The sequence below is a fragment of the Penicillium solitum genome (genome assembly GCF_028829755.1).
Source record: "Penicillium solitum strain IBT 25940 chromosome Unknown utg000008l_segment0_segment0, whole genome shotgun sequence".
In the NCBI taxonomy this organism is placed as follows: Eukaryota; Fungi; Ascomycota; class Eurotiomycetes; order Eurotiales; family Aspergillaceae; genus Penicillium; species Penicillium solitum.
The window spans coordinates 36,527-50,426 of NW_027072127.1; the positions used below are offsets into that span (position 1 = coordinate 36,527).

At 46.6% G+C, this 13,900-nt stretch overlaps 5 protein-coding genes across 5 annotated transcripts; 2 read left to right on the forward strand and 3 right to left on the reverse strand.

Annotated features, from left to right (window-relative positions):
• Positions 1–1,562: 1,562 nt before the first annotated feature.
• On the forward strand, positions 1,563–2,012 carry N7455_009269 (uncharacterized protein; the record flags this gene model as incomplete). Its single annotated transcript, XM_065606163.1, has 3 exons — positions 1,563–1,685; positions 1,772–1,822; positions 1,911–2,012. The coding sequence occupies 3 exons, from the start codon at positions 1,563–1,565 to the stop codon at positions 2,010–2,012; spliced, it is 276 nt and encodes a 91-aa protein (XP_065460126.1).
• Positions 2,013–5,423: 3,411 nt separating this feature from the next.
• On the reverse strand, positions 5,424–7,961 carry N7455_009270 (transcriptional regulator family TF; the record flags this gene model as incomplete). Its single annotated transcript, XM_065606164.1, has 3 exons — positions 5,424–5,658; positions 5,732–7,809; positions 7,863–7,961. The coding sequence occupies 3 exons, from the start codon at positions 7,959–7,961 to the stop codon at positions 5,424–5,426; spliced, it is 2,412 nt and encodes an 803-aa protein (XP_065460127.1).
• A 1,496-nt stretch (positions 7,962–9,457) lies between these two features.
• On the forward strand, positions 9,458–10,141 carry N7455_009271 (uncharacterized protein; the record flags this gene model as incomplete). The annotated part of the gene is made up of 1 exon (XM_065606165.1): positions 9,458–10,141. The coding sequence occupies one exon, from the start codon at positions 9,458–9,460 to the stop codon at positions 10,139–10,141; it is 684 nt and encodes a 227-aa protein (XP_065460128.1).
• Positions 10,142–11,476: 1,335 nt separating this feature from the next.
• N7455_009272 (uncharacterized protein) lies at positions 11,477–11,704 on the reverse strand (the record flags this gene model as incomplete). Its single annotated transcript, XM_065606166.1, has 1 exon — positions 11,477–11,704. The coding sequence occupies one exon, from the start codon at positions 11,702–11,704 to the stop codon at positions 11,477–11,479; it is 228 nt and encodes a 75-aa protein (XP_065460129.1).
• A 1,133-nt stretch (positions 11,705–12,837) lies between these two features.
• On the reverse strand, positions 12,838–13,376 carry N7455_009273 (uncharacterized protein; the record flags this gene model as incomplete). Its single annotated transcript, XM_065606167.1, has 2 exons — positions 12,838–12,890; positions 12,926–13,376. 2 exons carry the CDS (start codon positions 13,374–13,376, stop codon positions 12,838–12,840), a joined length of 504 nt encoding a protein of 167 aa, XP_065460130.1.
• Between the last annotated feature and the right edge of the window lie 524 nt (positions 13,377–13,900).

A 13,900-nucleotide genomic window follows, 5' to 3' on the forward strand; every position in this document is an offset into this window, starting at 1 on the left:
AGAACTTGAGTCTTTTGAAGATGCTCTGCGAATCCAATAAAAGCTGCTTCTATGGGATATTGATTTTGGCTTAGCTCAACGGATTTATTCGGCAATGGAAACTGGATAGCTGGCGAACAAATGGAGCAGTGCACGTCGTAATAGGCAGGCCAGCCAGTGACAAGCGCTTCGGAAGCATCACTGGGCAAAAGTGGCGGTCGATTCCCCGCTGGGCTTGCAAGGTCGGTTGAAGGTGAAAATGGACAAGATACGGAGGGTTCTTGACTACTCGAGCACAGGTCAGAATCCGTATATTGGCTGAATGGTACGCCTTTTGATCTGAATGTTTATGGTCCTTGAGTCAGCCTTGGGATTCGTGGAAGTATCAAACAATTAGGCAATTCAAACCTCTCGCTCCTGGGTCTAGACAAAGAGACCTCGTTGACATCCGCCTCCAGTCGGACTGGCTTTGACTCCCCACTTCTCTCTTGTGGCGCCGTGGGCGATTCCGGCGCGTTTTACTCCTTCGACGCCTCCGAGGCTTAACTTTCAGCTTGTCATCGAGCTTTTCAGCGTCGGGGCCGCATTCACTGGGTCGAGGTTGGATCGCGCGATACTTGGGGGGGCGTGGTTATGGGTGATAGAGAGAGCGCGAGTGGTGCTGCTAAAAAGGGTGCTGGCGGAGGTTGTTCGTAGACGAAGCCGTAGTTTTGAGAGCCAGCCTCAAAAGATCGGTCGCCCATCCCTATAGGATACCCTGAAGAATATTGCGGTGAAGTATATGAGCTCAGGTAACGGTAACTCATGATCAAAAGAGAACTGAGCTCGGGTGCCCCTGTTGATACGGAGTGGGGGCTCCAGTGGACGCACGAGCTTCTCCAAGTATATGGGCGAAGAACAAGCTACTTCAGGGTAGTTCTCAATTATGAACGGTATATATAATGGTGGGTAAGAATGAAAATGATGGTTGCACATTGCTGGGGAGTAGGATAGGCCTCTATTATTAAGGATTTGGGGGAGGGGGATGGTGCTTCTTTCTCGCTCTCGCGGCATTGTACTAGTGAGGGCTCTAACCACGCGCCCTTTTATGCGAGTATGCGAGCTTTTCTATTGGAAGCTAGCGTAGACGAATCAGACTTTGGCCTTGCCCAAGATAATTGTTCCAAGCTAGCCGCAAATTGCATCTATGCCGTGGTCTGAACATTGGCTTATGTTGTCGGTTGCATGAAGCAGGTCTTCTCAATGGCCGAACCTCGTTACCGGGGCCCACGCAGCAATTTTACAGGCCGTTCCGCATTTGTTTCCACGTCCAGCGGTATGGTACGCTTGTGTATGGTAGACGCTTTCATCCGGAGACCCACGGAGCATTATTATTGAATTTTAAGAGCGCATAAAGTACGAAGTCATACCTAGGCGTTACTAGGGGTAATATGTCATAAGGCCGTCAGTCGATACATTCCCCCTCACATTCTGATCTCTCTTCATCGTCTCCTTTCCCTAGTGGTAATCTCGAGAAAACCTGTTCCTTAAGCACACTCGATTTTCCAATATTCAGTCTTCCTTGAAGAGATTCTACTTCCAGAATGACCCTTACATGGCTGGAAAGCGGGCTTCAGGATGCAAAATCCCAAGACAATCCCGATTCAGGTAACACCTCGACAGTGGTGAACGGGAGTATCCAGCCACGTCCGGAGAAAAATGCTATGGTATCATATCCTCGTGCTTAGTTTCCTGAAGAATCCTGTTGCCTTTTTGCTAATAAGTTTACAAGGTTCATCCTACATCCCTCCAGGTCAGTCCCAAGCCAATTTCGAATTTCATCAAGGAGAATTCTGGGGGTCAGGTACGTTTGGCCATAGAATTCCAGCGAGAGCCCTTCCATCTCCGAATGACCTGTTGCTAACCATTATTCGTTCACGCGTGACCCGCAGCCCACCCAGGACGAAGAAGACCCATCCAGTCAACTTCTTTCCGATTCCGACAAACTGAGACACTCAGGTACCCATGACGCGCCTTCTGAATATGTGTCTTAGATATTGACTTGCACTAGACACCATCGGCTGTTGCGGAAGGAGCAACGGTATCAATCACAAGCCCCAGACGACATATACCTTCAAAGACTGCGAATTCGATGGAGAATCCATGTTATCCAACGGAAGTGCAAGATCTACGAGTGAATTACAGTTCTACCGTAATCCTAAGTCCGGTCAAGCTTTTTTTGTCAATGGTGACTTGGGTAAAGATAGGTTTTGGAGAGAGTTTTGTGAAAAGAAAAAGTAAGCTTAATGGACAAAAGAATTTCACGCAGCTGCTTTTGTCCTGCTTTGATCTATTTTATAGTTAGCCTGCAGTTCTCCAGACATATAACAGAATGAGGGAATTACATTTAAGATCCTTGTCAACGATTGAAACTACATATTTCGGAAGCAGACTCGTTTTATACGTTACAGATTGACAGGGAGCATTCCATTAAGAGGTCGAACATATTGGAACACGTATAGACAGGAGCCTTCAGTAAACCATCAGAATCAAGTGAACGCCGTAAATTGGCTACTGATATACCTCTGTCCAAATTTCAATTTCACGCAGGGGTAAAGAGCTTCAACGTTCTTTCTGTCAGTGGTTTCGATACTAACAAAGCGTAGTGCTTCCAGAAGCCTTTTGAAAGGGATTTCTACTCATGGTTTACGCGCAATATATGATAGAGAGCGTCTGTCATATCTTCAATCGTCAGTGTGGGTAAATGATGACGGATCTTGGAAGCACAAACCAGGACGCGTCAGTTCCTTCGAACAAGTATTTTGGATTCCAAACAAGACCTCTCGACTCAGAGATCCCTTCCATAGATGCAAAATAGCTTCACACGCTTGCAGGTCTAATCCCTCGAAGGCAGATCTATAGAAGTTCTCCAGGCGAGCTGCGTCGCAACGTTTGAGATTCGAGTGTGTATTTTCCAGGTTTGGATGGTTCCAAGTTACAAATTGCTCAATTAATGAGAAGGCAGGCTCATTAGAAAAGAACTTTTTGCAATGGGTGGAAAACAGCGGGCTCCTAGTTGAGAGAGACCCTCGCGCAGTATTGTCGTTCATAGGGAGGGGGCTGGATCGGAGGAGCACACAACCGTTGCGCCCATTATGCCTTTGTCTCCTATACAATCTCGTATATCAGCAATCAAGCATGGGAATAATATTTACCTCTTTCCAAGCTCTGGGGCACAGCTTGCCTTGACTTGGGCCATTCCATCCCTAGGAATGACTTCTGAATACTGCCAAATTTGCTTCCTGGCCGTGGAACCCAATTGTGCGATTGACGAGGGTATAATAATTGAAGTCCTGGGGCCTGCTTTCTTCCACCTGAGGCAAGGCTGGCTGTGATTTACCAGAGTTGGCCTGCAAGTACTGAACAGAGAAATTCTCGGCCATACCATTTTTTGGGTAATAAACACCATTTATAACTTCGTGGATTGGCCTTAAGGACTCTAGACGTCAGGCAGTGGTGGATTACCTGTTTCGAAGGGATGACTGTTGATACTCCCACTGAGCGGATATAAATGGGGACTCGGCACCGGGGTGCTGGAAGTTTGGGAATGTACATGTGGAGGCCAGTGGCCATTGTTGTTTGCCATAGTCCAAAGAATCGAAGTTGAGATGTTTCGGGGGCACACTGCGAATGAAGAGGGCCGGTCGTACCAGGCTGGAGATCAAGGACGCAGCGCTCTGGGCGGGAGTTATATACGTTATGAAGGGTAATGACCTTCCATCATTACGTAAGAGAGCCTTTCACGCTTCGCCGTGTTGGGTGGGGAAACTTGTGATGCATGCCGTCGCCCTGACTGGCTAACGAGATCTGGGGCACTTCTTGATTTGGAATTCTCATGAGAGATGAGAGTATTTGGGAATAATCCACAAAAAGGCCAGGGGCGCTTTACAACGATATTTACACAAGGGGTGAGTAGGATTAGCTACTCAGACACTTCGCTGCAGCGAATATGGAGCATATGTAGGGCACGTCCGTCTCGATACAAGCGCAGTCAAAAAATGAAAATTACCATTTTATTGAAAGGTATTGTAATATTTACATCCGTGCGCCGAAGCTATCACTCCCACTCCAAAACCTGGAATATACAAAGGGAGATCCCCATGCAAGTTGCTTGCCCCTTCGATTGTGCATACACCTGCCCAGTCCTCAACCTCTGCACTTATCATAGAAAAGGACGGCATCGATATGGTAAGGGCAAGATTGTTCGCTTCTTTTCCCATACTAAGATTTATTATACACTTTCCCCAAGCCGACCTCAAGATATCAGCCCGAATATTATTAACAGCTTTGCAAATTTGGTGGCTGGGTACCCCAGGCCTGGAAGACGCAATTTAACGGCAACGCAAGCTCGATCCTGGGATTGTATCACTAGTATTGGCCAGTCAACGTCTCAGGAAGAGTGGATACAGAAAGGGACGGATCCCTCTAACCCAGAACAGCATTTTAAATCGACATGTGCAAGCCATGGTAAAAGAGCATTGCGGACAAACGGTTGGTGGGATATCCAGTAGATGAGCATGCCGTACACTTCGTCATAATATGAAACATGGGTTGTCGAAGCTGCTGGCTGTCAGACTCATCCCATCGCAAAGGAAGAATTACGTACTGAAGTAGCCTCTCACTAGCTCATCAGCAGCATCGCAATACTTTACTTGCGTTATTCACGTTTATGATATTGGCCGGTCAAGGCTTTATTCGTGCTCAATTCATTAGATTTTGGTTCATATGCATGAAACCCATGCCTGTGCAACCACTAACTTCGATTTATTTTCGCGATATCCAAGCCCCAAGGCCCCCAAGCACCAGAAGACTCTCTGAGTGGCATCAATTGGGTCAATTTTACTTTCCCTTTATTCCCTAGTCATAACAATCCTTGTGTGTATAAGACCATGTCTGTGGGTCCAATCCACGTCGGTATGTACCTTGACCAGAACAATACCTCAATCACTAATTTGCTTCATAGCTTCAAGTTGCTATATTCAGCCCGAGGAAGGTTGTGATTTTGATATGTGGTTTCTGAGTTCAAGGAAGGATTTTATTATAACTATTTTTGTACTTCTAGGCAGAGCTCGATAATAGGTCCAGTCAATATATATTTGTAAAACGAAATCTTTAACTATGCGGAACGATTCATTAAGCTTAAAGAATATTGATATGCCATTTTTTCATTAGTAGAATGTTTCCTTTGTTAAGACCATTTCAACATAAAAGCTCAAAATGCAGTAGACGGAGACTTCGGATAGCCTAACAATCTACCATTACCCTCCAATTTGTGCTGCTCTTTCTTTTCTACTTCTCATTCGCTCTAATTCCACCATATCTACTATTTTTGTACTGCCGCTTAATATGTATCCCAATCCAATACACAGACTAAAAGGAAGGAAAGTCGGATTCTGGACGGAAATTCACTGGTGGTTCATACGCAATGTATAGTTGTTCAGGTCAGGAGCGCGGTGGAAGATCTTCTGGTAGATCTCCGTGAGCATACGGGCATCGGCGCGGATGGTAGGTGATATATTTCCATTTTGGACAAGGAAGCCGATTGTGCGTTTGAGGATACGCTCGAGATCATGTTCAGCGACTAGTTTGCTCAGGCTTGACATGTAGGTCGCGGAGAGAACAAGCATGTTGCCAAATTGCCTATATAACATGAAAGATCATTAGTATTGCCCTTTAGCGTCCACATTTCTCCAGATTAGTTGGGTCCGCATACGAATGGGCAGTGCCAAAGATATTGGTTACCACCAACCGATGGGTATCTACACAATCAAAAGCCACAGTACTCCGAATTGCAGAATCAATACAGATCTTACAGGCATCCTGTAAATTTTCAGGCAGCGCCCGGAGTTGGACTTCAGCGGCGGTCGATCCGTTAGCGAGTGAGGTGGTTGGTGTTTTGGCCATGTTTAGAGCATAGGTGCCATGCAGAGCGTGGTAGAGGAACGGTCGGTGGATAATATACAGGGCACCGTAGTACGTTGCCCGCATGTGGGCGGCGTTTATTTCATTGGCTGGCTCGTCGGTTTCCTTCCACTGCATACTGTCGGGCAGGGATCTGCGCCAGAGATCCAGGTTTTCGCTCAAAGCTCCTTGGGCGGTATATGACCACAGTGTTTCCCCCTGTTTTTTGATTTTGTAGAGGTCGGTCGGGACTCGATTCAGGATTTTGCGCAGGTGGATTTGAGCGTAGTAGAACATCATGATCATACTTGGGCTTGTACTGAAGTGTTCTGGGAGACTAATTGTGAATTGTCCTTTAGGGAGGTGCATCCGACCTTCTGAATGAGAGATGCCACTGGCTGGAAGATCAAGCCCTGCAAGTAAGTCACTCTCCAACTCTAGGCATGCCCAGTATACGGAGCTATGGAGGTCCTTCACTGAGCCCTGGTTGAGACTTTCATACCGCTTTGGTCTTGTCAGCACCTGACAAGCCCTCGAGGCTTGTGAAATCCAACTATGACTCTGAAACGGATGAGCTAGCTGGCCGGCATATAGTCCAGCAAGCAGCCCCGCCTGAACGTGCTCCAGCTCGTTTGCACCCTGCAAGTGGCTCAAAATTCCTGTAGCATATCTGTACAGCGTAATACCAGGGATGCTTTGGTTGTTCATCGTATTCGCATCTTCATTGCGCATTGTGGGCGAGAGTGCACCGTTCGCATAATCTGTCTCGATATGGGCGGGAAGAGGTGATGTGGTGCGCTGGCCGCGGTAGCCGATCTTCCTGTTCATGATAGACCCCGAGAGGGGAGTAGGAGCTTCGCAAATTGCACCCAGGGCCAGGCATAGCAATACTATGGAACTGTGAATATTTCGATCCACGCGTGGTCGTGGCGAGTTGCAGCAGGTCTCCTTATCCTCGCTGTGTATACCAAGGCTGCGATTGAAGCTCCTCCGTTTCTTCGACGGTGGCTCATCGCGTGCTGGCTGTACACAGTCGGTGACAGAGCCTGGAGAGGAATTGAAGTGGCAGTAAGATTGAATAAACCTATTCACCTTGTTGTCGAGTTCATTCCGATCAAGGAACGGGTGAAGCTTATACATGTTAGAGAGGTAGCTCCCAAAGTAACGTTGAGCTGCGACACCACCCAGCTTCACGTTACCAAGCATATCAATATCGACGTCTCCGTCAAATCCCACTCTGCACCCATCAGGTCCGTGGCTACAAACGCCGGGATCCAATGGTAAGGGGCTGTTATCCAGAGTGTCCAGCATCTCCCCATGATCATACGTGCTAAGAAGACCGCGCTCCTCTTCTAACCGTATCACATAATCTTCGTCGTATCTGTCCGGTAACAGCTGCTGGATCGAGGGCCACAGCAACAAATTTCGGGCCGCAGTGTGCTGAACGGGGGTCGAAAGCGCATATTCAGCCTCAAGCTTGGAGCCGACGTGAATTGGATTCACAAGGCCAAGATTCTGACCATAATTTGGAACAGCCACACCATGTCCCCTGAAATTCAATAGACTCCTCTCTGTGAGGTGGGTTAATGTCTCGTCTTGTCCTAGGAGAGAGACGATGTTACCGGAATGTTCATGTGTACCCTGAATAGGCTTGTAGGGCTGGTTTGGGTTTCCTTGCGCAGACAACATTTGATTTTGTAGCGTTCGAAATTGGGCTGTAAAGTTGTCCTCCATCTTCGTCAAATGGTCTAGCAAAGTTTGAGTAGACCTATTTTCCTTGCGTAGCGACTCCTCTTTATACGAGCATGGCAGATTGCTTTCTCTGCAGTAGCCACAATTTGGTCGTCCCTCATCACACTTGGCCTTTTTAGCTCGGCATCTATCACAGGCCTATAGCTCTCGATGTCAGCTATATCTTTCTCAGGGCAAACCAGCCAACTAACCTGCGCGGCCCTTGCAGCCTTCGCGGTCCTACGCTGGTGCGGTCCATAGGCCTGGTATTGGCCAATCACCGAGCCAACCATTTGTGGAATGGATGCCATTATGTGCGAATGTAGAACAAAAAGATCCGGTTCTTGTCGGGCTTTTGGTTGTATCAACTTTCAGTTAAAACGGTTAGAGAAATTCAAAACAAACGAGCTTGCTTTACAAACGAACCCGTCTAAAATCGTTCGTTTGTGTTCGATGTAGTAAGATAATGTCGAATAAGAAGTTTGGAACTTTCAGCTAGTGGTTGAATCTGAATGTGCAACACTATCGCAGGCTAATATGCTCGCCCTTGAGTCACCGTAGCGTATTCTTGGACTGCGTAGAGATAACTGATGAGCAAGCTGATTTCACCCCGTGTATTTAAGAAAAAGGCCGAAATAGAAAAACTAAGAGCAAAAACTGACTATCATAATTTACAGAGTTGAATAAGTACGAATCGCACGGAAATAGGTGGCTGAGAGCGAGTGCTCGTAACACCACACTAAAGTATCCACCTCATTTCCAGACTTCTGGTTCCGCTCCATTCCTCCATTAGTTCACTGATCACTCAGCTCCTTGATTAAAGTGCTATTCTTGACCGCATTAAATTTCCACCTCAACATTCAAAACCGCATTCGCAATATGCACGAGGTGCTTTTATTCGATACTAAATCACATTTACTTAATCCAATGGTGGGGTAAATATAATGTCGTCCTCATAACCCACACCTACCCTCATAGCTATCTCCATCTCTAGGGATTAGGTAAAGGGGGATTGACCGCATATCCCCAGTCCCGCAAGAAATCGGGCGCAGCACAGCTGATAATATGATCCTCGGACACTTAGTACCATTTTAAATTACCACTAATGCATTCAAGGATTTAATTGTCACATTCCTAGCTTTTCATGATCCGGTGCGGTCTATAGATCAGTGAAGAGAGGTTCTACCCGGGCGATGTGATAGCTGATGGATGATACATGAAGAGCCCAATTCCCAACCATTTATCAATATAGCTTTCAAAATCCCTCCCACGGATTACTTCGGCTCAAAGCACTCACGAACGGCTCTCAAAGTCATTTTAGGTCGGCAGTTGCAATGTTCCAGAGAAACATGCCTTGTCCCGGTTGGCAAAAGCCTTGGGTCTTTCTGCGAAGTGTGCTGATCGATGCTGGGTCAGGTTGGACTAGGCCCCTTGGGATACGTAATAGCTTGGTTTAATCACAACAAAGTTATTGGTGGAGACTTTTAATCATGGTAGCCTGTAGTGGCTTTGGGTCTGGATGTTCATTTCTGGGAACCCCGGCCATGCAATGCGCTAAAATGAAAATTTCAGACGTGTCAGGCGACTGACGCCAATTGATTGGGCCATAAGCTTTGCTTCAGGGACTAGATCTGAGCGTTGGTACAAAAGACAAGTGCTAGTCTAACTGCGATGGTGCTGCAGTAGCACCAGTCCGGCAACACTAGTTTCTTTAATACTACGTGTGACCCTGTTATAACATAAATGAGATTTAAATACCCAATGTCAGTTATTTTACTCCTTCATCGTTCTTCTGTTGTTTTTGTTCATGGAGGGAATTATGACCACCAAAAACCCGTTCTCCCAACAACCATCAATATCTGGTGACCCGATGGCAATTAGTTCACTCTTGAATGATCAAACATTATCCTCGCACCAGTATCCACGACCTAGCTCACACAAGACGTCCCAGGGCCCTGGAAGTGCCATGTTTCGGGCAGTCAAGTTGTCGGCATCATCCGTCCAGGAAAACGGCACCCATACCAAGAGTCTGAATTTGCAAGATCAAGAGCAGGATTCATTTTCAGATCGACAAGCCCGTTCTTCCAATCCCATCAAATGTGGGATCACCAAGAACGAAACTCCGCCCCGCCACCGCCTGTCTCAGAAAGTATACAATAAAGAAGAAACGCATTTCATTTGGTTCCACCGCGTCATTCTCAGGGATAAATGGCCGGATGTTCTTGAGAAATTCAGCCGTCAATTTCCAAGCCGACCACGCCGTAGCTATGGAGGACTTGAAGGCAGGCTCCGAAGATTTCTCCAGGAAGAAACGTTGTCCTCTTCCCAAAAGAAAAATCAGGGCTGGAAGTATGGGGGAAAGGGTGGGCAAGCCATTTCCTATACGAGTAGCGAGGGTGTTGTTCATATATGCACGTACCCGTGGATGCAGGAAACTGCCGGTCCCCAATCCAAAGTCCAAAGTCATTCTCAAAAGAATTGCCGGTATTAGACTATGTTTGCTTAAAACCCAGGATATACCGTTCAAAAATTCAATAGCCATTGACGTGTTCTATATACAACCATCTTCAGTCAGCCTAAAAAGGAAAAGGATATGGTAATTCATACAAGGTAGATTTTTCATCATCTGACTTACTCATAAACGTACAAAGGTAGCATATCATAAGTGATATACATTTCTGTCACCTGCTGGCTGATCATACCAACTCTAGACACCCAAGAGCAATGTGTAAGTTATGTATTGTTCATCCAATCTAGGTTGAGAAGACGCAGGTTTATTTTCGTTTCTTTGTCCAATATCCATCTTTGAACCGTTCGGCCGCTTGAATTTCAAATACTGAAGGATACTTCTCCATGTAATCCTGCACAATGCTCAACGATTGCAGAACTTGGATCTTTTCAAGATACTCTGCGAATTAAACAGAGGCTGCTCTCATGGCATTTCGACTCTGACTTAGCTCAAAGAAGCGACTAGGCCATGAAACCCGGGTATCTGATGAATCGAGGGAGCAGTGCACGTTATGGTGATAGGCTGAGCGATCGGCAACAAGAGCTTCGGAAGCACCGTTAGGGAAAAAGGGAAGTCGGGTTTCCAGGATTGCAGGATCGTTCGGTGGTAAGAATGAAAAAGGTGTGACAGAAGATTGTTGACTTCTCGAGAACAGGCCGGAATCCATGTATTAGCAGACCGGTACGTGACTGAAACTTTATAGTTCTTGAGTCATCCTGGATTTGTGGAAGGGATTTGTGGAAGTATCAGTCAATTTGGCAATTCAAACCTCTCGCCCATGGGTCTAGCAAAAGAGACCATGTTGGTATCCATCTCAGGTCGGATTGGCTTTGACTCGACATGTCTCTCTTGTGGCCGCCGTTGGCGATTCCAGCACATTTTACCCCTTCGACGACGCGGGGCTTGACCTGCAGTGTGTCACACACAATTCCGTTGTTTTTGGAGCCAGTTTGAATACATTTGACTTCCACTCCCATGGATCTTCTGGAGAGTATTGTGGTGAAGTACATGAGCTTGGATAACTCATACGACCCAAAAAGAACAGATCTCGGGTGCCCATGTTGACACAGAGGAGGCTCCCTTCAATGGATGCGTGAGCTTCGAGTATACTAGTAAAAGGGCTGCTTCAGTATATTTCTCAACCATGAACCGTGTATATGATGGTGGATGAGAATAAAAATGAGGGTTGGACATTGCCGGTGAGTGGTTTATTCCTCCATTATTGGAGATTTGGGGTGGCACGTTTTTCTCGCTCTCGGGCATTGTAGTAGTGAGACCTCTGATCACATGTCCTTCTACGCGAGTATGTGAGCGTTCCTATTGGACGATAATAGTTGGTCCGAGATGGCCGCAACTGACCTCAATGCCTTGGTCTGAACCTTGACCTATTTTGTGGGCTGCATGAAGCAGGTCTTCGCAGTGGTTGATCCTCGTTATCACGGGCCCACGCACGAATTTTAGAGGTAATGTCGTATTTCCTTTCAGATCGAGCAGGATGGCACGCTTATGAATGGTAATACTTTCATCCTGGGACCCACGACGCATTATTATTGAATGTCAAGAGCACATAAAGTACGAAGCTATACCTAGGCATTACTAGGGGTAATATGTCATAAGGTCGTCAGTCGATACATTCCCGCTCACATTCTGATCTCTAATCATCGTCCTCATTCCCTTAGTGATAAGTTAGAGGAAACCGGTTCCTCAAGCACACTCAACTTTCCTCTATCCAGTCTTCCCTGACTCTACTTTCCAGAATGACATGGCTATAAGGCGGACTTATGGATGCAAAATCCCAAGACAATCCAGATTCAGGTAACATCTCGGTAGTGGTGAACGGGAGTATCCATGCGCATCCGGCGAAAACTGCTATGGTATCATATTCTCGTGCTTAGTTCCTTGTTGCCTTTTGCTAATGAATCCTTAAGGTACACCCCATACCCATCCAGGTCAATGCCAAGTCGATTTCGCCTTCCATCAAGGAGATTCCTAGGGGTCAGGTACGTTTGGCCACAAAATTCCACTGAGAGACCTTCCATCTCCAAATGACCTGTTGCTGACCTTTATTTGTTTACGCATGACCCACAGCCCGCGCAGGATGAAGAAACCCCATCCAGTCAGCCTCTTTCCGATTCCAACGAACTGAGACACACTCAGGTACCCATAACGCGATTTTTGGATAAGTGAAATAGACATTGACTTGTACCAGGCACCATCGGCTGTCGTGAAAAGAGCAACGGTATCAAACACAAGCCCCAGACGACGTATACCCTCAAAGACTGCGAATTCGATGGAGAATCCATGTTATCCAACGGAAGTGCAAGATCTACGAGTGAATTACAGTTCTACCGTAATCCTAAGTCCGGTCAAGCTTTTTTGGTCCACGGTGACATGGATATAGATACGTTTTAGAGAGAGTTTTGTGGAAGAGAAAGTGTGCTTAATTAAAAAAAGACAGCAGGTTGCAATAAAACATGGGAACTAAGTGAGGGCCGTAAAATGGCTACTGATTTAACTCTCTCCAAATTTCAATCTCACGCAGGAGTAAACGAGTTTCGACGTTCCTTCGGTCAGTGGCTTCAATACTAGCAAAGTGTAGTGCCCCCAGAAGCCGTTTGAACGGAAGTTTCTCTCCGTGGTTTCCACGCAATATATAATAGAGAAAGTCTCCCGGATCGTCAATGGTCAATGGTGATGGGGCTTGGATGCAGAAACCAGAACATGGCGGTTTCTGTAAATAAGTATTTTGGATTCCACCCAAGATACTTAGATCCAGAACTCCCATCCATGCAGCCAAAATAGCTTCACACGCGACCAGGTTCAATCCTCGGAAGGCAGATCTATAGAAATCCTCCAGGCGAGCTGGGTCGCAACGTTTGAGATTCGACAGTGTTTTTTCCAGGACTGTATTATTTTGAGCCACAAATTGATCAATCAATGAGAAGTCAGGCTCATTAGGAAAGACCTTTTTGCAATGGGTAGAAAACAGCGGGCTCCCCTGGAATACCGTCTGCATCCTGCCAAATGCTGCCCTCTGGCCGTAAAACCCAATGGTGCGATTGACTTGGGCATATTCATATTCCTGAAAACTTATTGCTTCGTCTTGGGAATATAGAACGAAATTCCCTTCCGCCTGGAGCGAGGCCGGCTGTGATTTATTGCAGCTGGCCTGTGGGTACTGAACAGGGAGGTACTGAACAGGGAATCTCTCGGTCATGCTCTCTTATTTTTACTAATTAGCACCATTTATAACCTCATGGATTGACTTTCAAGAATATGGATACAGGCAGTGGTGGATTGGTGGATTACCTGTTTCGAATGGAGGTTTGATGATACTCGCACTGGGTGGATCTGACCGGGGACTCGGTTCAAGGGCAATGGTGAAAGGTGGGAAATGCTGATTTGGAGGCCAGTGGCCATTGTTGTTTGCCATGATTCTAAAGAATCGAAGTTGAGATGTTTCGGAGGCAGATTGTGAACGAAGAGAGTCGCTCGTACTAGGTCAAAGATCAAGGACGCAGCGCGGATGGGCGGGGGGTTATATACGTTGTGAAGGAGAATGACCCTCCTTCCTTGATTATGAGAGCCTTTCACGCTTCGCCGTGTTGGGTGGGGAAACTTTTTATGCATACCGTCGCTCTGACTGGCTGGCTGGTTCTGGGGCGCTTATTGATTTATGATCCTTATGAGAGTATTGGGGAGAATCCACAAAAAGGCCAGGAGCGCTATTACGAGGAAATA